The 6246-nt window shown below is 37.5% G+C and overlaps 1 protein-coding gene across 1 annotated transcript in view; it reads right to left on the reverse strand.

Annotated features, from left to right (window-relative positions):
• KCNMB2 (potassium calcium-activated channel subfamily M regulatory beta subunit 2) overlaps positions 1-5723 on the reverse strand; it is a 33148-nt gene extending 27425 nt beyond the window's left edge. Inside the window, exon 1 of the mRNA XM_077770587.1 lies at positions 5668-5723. Within this exon, the coding sequence (XP_077626713.1) occupies positions 5668-5723 (56 nt within the window). The remainder of the gene's footprint in view (positions 1-5667) is intronic.
• Between the last annotated feature and the right edge of the window lie 523 nt (positions 5724-6246).

Below are 6246 nucleotides of genomic sequence, written 5' to 3' on the forward strand. Positions count from 1 at the left end.
GAATAGAGGAAATACCAATAGTAAACCTGATACATAATGGTAAAATATTTAAAGGATCCACTATGAGCAGGAATGAAGCAAAGATATTCACTATTATGTTTTATTTGTGGTTTACTAGCTAGTATAATAAGGCAAGAAAAATAAAGGAAATGGTATATTTAATGATAAAAAGAAGCAAAAAATGTATTTTTCACTAATGATATGACTGAAGAAAATACAAAAAAATCTATAGATTAATTATTAAAATTAATTAGAAAATTAGTATAGTTGAAATAAAAGTTGATATACCATTTGCCTTTCCACATGCCTGTAAAGGCAGAAAATATAATTTATGTTTATTCATTTATTTTTTGAAAATATACTTAAACATTAAAAAATCAAAATACTTAGGAATAAATCTAATGAGCTATGTGCAATTTCTCTTTGGAGTATCTATGAAGCTTTATTGGGAGATATTAGGGAAGACAAATCAATGTAAAGATTAATCATATTCATTCAGTGAAAGACTTGATGATATAAAGATGCAAATTTTCCATAAACTAATGAAGAGATTTCATAAAATTCCAATAAAATTTTAAGAAATTTTATTAAATTCAAGAAAATTAAAATTTCATACAGGGTAGACAAGACTTGACATGCTGATTCTAAAATTTATATGGAAGTACAAACATTTAAGGATAGCAAATCCATGTCTGATTAGAAAAGAACAAGGCGAGTGACTTTTCCTGTCAGATATCAAGATTATTACAACGCTAAAGTTTGTAAGCTCAAGCGTGCTGTCTATCTGAGGTAGACAAAGTTGACCAGTGAAATAAAATGGAGTTCCAGGAACATATCCATGCACACATGGAAATCTGATATATGATACATGTGTGCTTTTAGATCACTGGGGAAAGGATATTCTATCTAAGAAAAGGTGTGAGGCCATTTGGTTATCTGTAGGGAAAAAAAATGGATGCCTATTTCACAAAACACAAAAGTCAACTTCAGATGATTGAAGACTAAATTGTGAAAGGCACACCTACAAAATATTAAGGAAATTGTGAACTTGGAGTAGGAAGGGATTTCAAAATGTTCAAAAAAATTGCTAACTTAGAACACATTAAAATAAGAGCATATATTTATGAGAAGACATCATAAAGAGGGTGAAGACAAACTGGGAGAAGCTATTTGCACACAGTAAACAAAGGGTTAATATACATTTTTCAAAGATTTCCTGTAAGTTAGTAAGAAAAAGACAAAAAATTCAGTAGAAAAATTGACTACATATTTGAACACACAATTCACAGAGAAGAATAAAGGAAATAGGCTCAGTATTATTAGTAATCTGAGAAATGGAACTTGAAGGCATAGTGCCCTCTCGATTGGTGAAAATTAAAAATCTGAAAACCTGGGGCACACGGGTGGCTCAGTTAGTTAGACATTAGACTTGATTTTTGGCTCGGGTCTCGCAATTCGTGAGTTTGAGCCCTGCATTGGGCTCTATGCTGACAATGCAAAGCCTGCTTGGGATTCTCTCTCTCCTTCTCTCTCTGCTGCTCCCCTCTCCCCACTCATTCTCTTTCTCCTTCTCGCTTTCTCTCTCTCTCAAAAGAAATGAATAAACTTAAAAAACAAAGTCTGAAAACCCTCATAAGGTTGTAGAGCAATGAAATCATATTAATGGCTGCTGTGGAAAGCAATGGCATTACCTGGTAGAGTGGAAGCTTTTGAAGTAAATATACCCAAGTTGGGTATATATCCTAAGAAATATTTGTACAAAGTGTACAAGGAGGCATGGACAAGAGGGATTATGGCAGCGTTGTTGGTACAAAAAGAACTAGAAATGATGCAAATGTCTATTAGCAATAGACTGGATGAATAAATGGTAGTATATTCATATCATAGCATACTACATAGCAGAGAAAATGAATTGTACTACTCTACTCACATCGGCACTGATAAATCATAGAAACAATGTTTGGTGAAAAAAGTTGCAGAATAATTCATAAAGCATGATTCCATTTATATAAAGCCTCCGAACATTCAGAAGTAAACAATATATTGTTTAAAGATTCAAGTGTGATAAACTCCTGAAGAGAAAGCAAGGGAATGACAAACAGAAAATTCAGGATGGTAGTTATCTCTGGGTAGGGAGGAGGGTGCCATTAGGGAAGTATTCTCAACAGCTTCAAAGATTCTGATTGCTTCATTTTTTAACCTTAATGAAGCGTACTCAGATGCTTATTATATCCTCATCCTTTGTGTGTTAACATGATAAATATTCCTTTATATCGTTCACTATTTAATAAAAACAATCCAAAGAACATTTGATAAAAGCTTGGCTGTACTGTCCTTAGCCGATAACCTCTCTCTTCTTTAAATTCTGAATTAGTTATTGTTGATGCTGTTTTATTGTGCTGCCTACAATTTAGGGATTAAACTAAGCTCATCTAACAAAGAAGTTTGTTCAGAGATGAAAAAGTATTCCTTCATACTGCTGCTGTGTGAAATGGGGGATAAGGATGGAAATCAGTGTTTTGCATAGAGCAGATGATCAGAACAAGGACTGGCACTGAATTAAACAGATGGGGAAAAAATGCAACATTGACTTTAACTTCCCTTGAGCCATAAGACATTTGGTTTCAGGATTTCGGGTGGACTTTTCCTTCTCTTGAGTTGCTCTGCTTGTCTGTAAGCTATTTCCTGATGTTTCACCTCTTGAGGGATCCCAGGGAAGCCTGTGTCCTGACAAGTTTGGCTGTGGTCTGGAGAAGAGGTGGCACAGAGCGGAGCTGAAGAGTTTTGGCTGCCTGGCCCCTGGGATTGCCTTAGGAGCGCAGCTGGGGAAGCCGGGCGCACGAAGGCCAGCTTTGCAGAATAAGAAAGTGCAGGTGGAATGATTGCCAGCACGGCCGGCCGGGCACTGCTGCCAGACAACCTACTTCATTTATTTCCAAATAATTAACTTGAGGACCTTAATTATCGAGATTCATTATCAGCCATCATCACCTTCGTTACCACCATGATTACTGCCACTAAGAGCATCTTAAGCAGCACAATAGACGCTGTTCCAAATCAGGTTTAAAATCAGAGTCTTCTCCTGAAGGAGTCTGTGAATTAGGTAATGAAGAGGAAGGTGTGGTCAAGGGAGAGGTACAGACAGATGCACTATCAAACTAGGGATACTGGCTTAGTGGCAGATTCTGTTGCTGTGTTCATTGGCTGTTTTTCCATTTGTCTTTGACTTTCAAGGCTAAAACTGTGCAGATTGATTTCATAGTCTTGGCATTCCTATCCCATAAATAAAGCTTGCTGAAAATTATTTCTTAGAGTCAATATTTTAATTATTTTAAATCTCATAGTTATTGAAATCATAATTTGAAACAAAAAAATTAAAGTAGTAATTTAAGAGTTTCATATAATTTTAATGGTGTAGAATATGAAGCTAGTTATTGGCTCCCTTTAATTCCACAAACATTGCCAATATATCATATCCACGTGGTTACAATCTCCTCTGATATGCAGTTTTCAGGTTTATTTTAATATAACCTTCCCCGCTGTGGGCTTGGCTGTTCATTGCTGTTCTAAGTGTCTCATGTTTGAAAGAGGCTATGGAAGCTCTAGGGTGCAGGGGAGAGAATATGACCTTGAGTTCAAATTCTGATTCCATCACTGGCCAGTCATTGGACCCTTGGAAGTTATTTAAAAATCTCTGAGCCTAAGCTTCCTCATCTGTAAAACAGGCATAATCATTCTCTATCTTATAAATAAGGAGAGTAGTTTATATAAAACATATAGTACATAGCAATTTCTTGTTAGTGTTAAACTGTTTGTAAAAGTGTTATTCATATATTAAAATATGCTTAATTAAATTATTCGGTGAGAATAAATAGAAGGTGAAATAAATCACACGTCACCTGCTCTGATGAAGCCTTCAAAATCTCAGACAGGTTGGCCACTGAAAGTCACAATATTGCTGTAGAGCAGCACAGTCCCTGTCATTTCTCGCTATCACTGTCAGGGACTTCTTTTTTTTGGTGGTGGGGGGAAATAAGGTGATTAAGTTCAAAATATGAAATTTTCAAATGACACACCAAGTTTTAGTCTTACAGTAAAGATCTTGCTGAAAAATGATTCACTTAGCTGGCTTGAAAGCATATGAACAATAGCTTGATTAAGCACTGAGGAAAAGCATGTGGAAACCTAGAGATGAACAAAGACAGCGAATTTTCAGTCCATCTTCTTGTGTTGTGTTGAGCAGTAGGACTTTGTTCAAACACTAGTTGCCTTCTGGGCTGCAATTTTACCTAAATTTCATATCATTATTTTTCCCATAATTAAGATAGTATAACATATTACAAAGCATTTGGAAAATGGAGAAGTGAAAAACATGTTTTTCCTTCCAGGCTTCTTTTTCCTGTGTGTGTATATATGTGTATATATATATATATATACACACACACACACACACACATATATATACACGTGTGTGTGTGTGTGTGTGTGTGTGTACACATAGTGGCTGCAATCATAGATCGTATGCAATTTTTCAACCTGATTTTTCAGTTAATATTATGTCAAAGTATTTTTAAGTGCTAAGTAATATATTACATTCCATGATTTATTTAACAGATTTTCTTTTGTGAATATTGATGTTGTTCCCAAGTTTTTTGCTGTAATATCTAGTTACTGGGAAGAACACTTTTGCTTTTGGCAGTTTTCAAAGGATTTCCTCTGTAGGGTAATACAGACTTTAAAAGTAAAAATGTAAGTACCAGCTCTCAAAACTGCATTCAAGTCAACCTCCCTCAGGTCCTTCCTATGTCCAGCACCATTTATCAAGTCTGGTTTCTGTCAGCGTCTGCAGCAGGTGAGCCTTGCTTAAGTTGCAGTATGCTGGTGTAGGTAGTTGTGTTTCGAACTCCACCAAACCCAAGTAATAGTATAAGGCCAATGAGGAAAAGAGAGAAGCAGAAGACAATAAATGGAGAGAAAGCAAATATTTAAAAATGGCCTGAGAATTTTATGGATGGATTTGTTCCCTAAACACAAGTGGGAGGGCTAGACTGAACTGTGTAATTGTCATTTTGTCTTTTATTAACATTGCCTCTGCCTGTCAATCTTTCTTCTTATTCCTCCACACCTCCCCTGCCCCATGCTACTTATTCTTCTAAGGACTTTGAGGGCTTCATGGGCTTGCAACCTCTTTTCACCCTCTTGCAGTTTCTGCTTTCCTTCCTTGCCATATGTCTTTGAAAGGCAATTTTCATCATTTTGGGTCAGTATTTATTGAGCATTTACTGTGTGCCACGGACAATGGAAGGTGCTGGGAATTCACTGTGAACCACAGTGTCCATGCTGGTCAAGAGATGGCAGGAGGCTCTGATTGAATGGATATTCTGAAAGCAGAGCTGGAGCTAGCTAAGTGGGTAAAGGTGTGTGTATGGGTGAAGGGCATCTCTGACAGGGAAGAGCCTTTGCAAAGCGATGCAGTGGGAGGGAGCACCAAGAGTGTAAGGGAGTGGGCTAGAGTGTCAGAAACCCTCCTCCCTCAATGTAGTGCCCGTCCCTCATTAACACATGCCAAACATGAAGCTCAGTTGCCTCTTGCTTTCCTACTTACACGCTGTCTGGATAGTCAAGTTAAGTGATTCTGAAAAGCCCCAGGAGTTCCCAGTAATTTACCTTTTCTCATCGTGTCTGTAAGATGAAGAGGTCCGGCCACTGGTCCATATAAACATCTTAGAGGATGTTGGTCCAGGGGCTGCTTTCCTTATAGTAGAAGTCCTGGAGGAATGGCGAAAAGACCTAGAAGGGGAGCACACTGATGTTAAATCTGTTATCTTGAGTTTGGGGAAAGTCTGTGTCAATAGCAACCAACAGCTTCCTTGGATCGACTCTTAAACAAGGCAAGGTGTCTGTTGCTATAGGGCAGTGGTTCTCAACCTTGGCTGCACATGAAAATCAATTGGGAATCTTTTTAAAACCCTGTCCCTTCCTCAGAAATGTGTATTCAATTTTTAAAAAGGTTCCTCTTTCTTTCTTTTTTTTTAATTAAATTTTTTAAAATTTACACACACACACACACACACACACACACACACACACACACACACAGTGTGAGTGGGGGAGGGGCAGAGCAAGGGAGACACAGAAGCCAAAGTAGACTCCAGGCTCTGAGCTGTCAGCACAGAGCCCAATGTGGGGCTCAAACTCCCAAGCCCTGAGATCATGACCTGAGCTGAAGTCGGATGCTTAACTGAC

This window comes from Crocuta crocuta, unplaced genomic scaffold (genome assembly GCF_008692635.1).
Source record: "Crocuta crocuta isolate KB4526 unplaced genomic scaffold, BGI_CrCroc_1.0 scaffold256, whole genome shotgun sequence".
NCBI classification, from domain to species: Eukaryota; Metazoa; Chordata; class Mammalia; order Carnivora; family Hyaenidae; genus Crocuta; species Crocuta crocuta.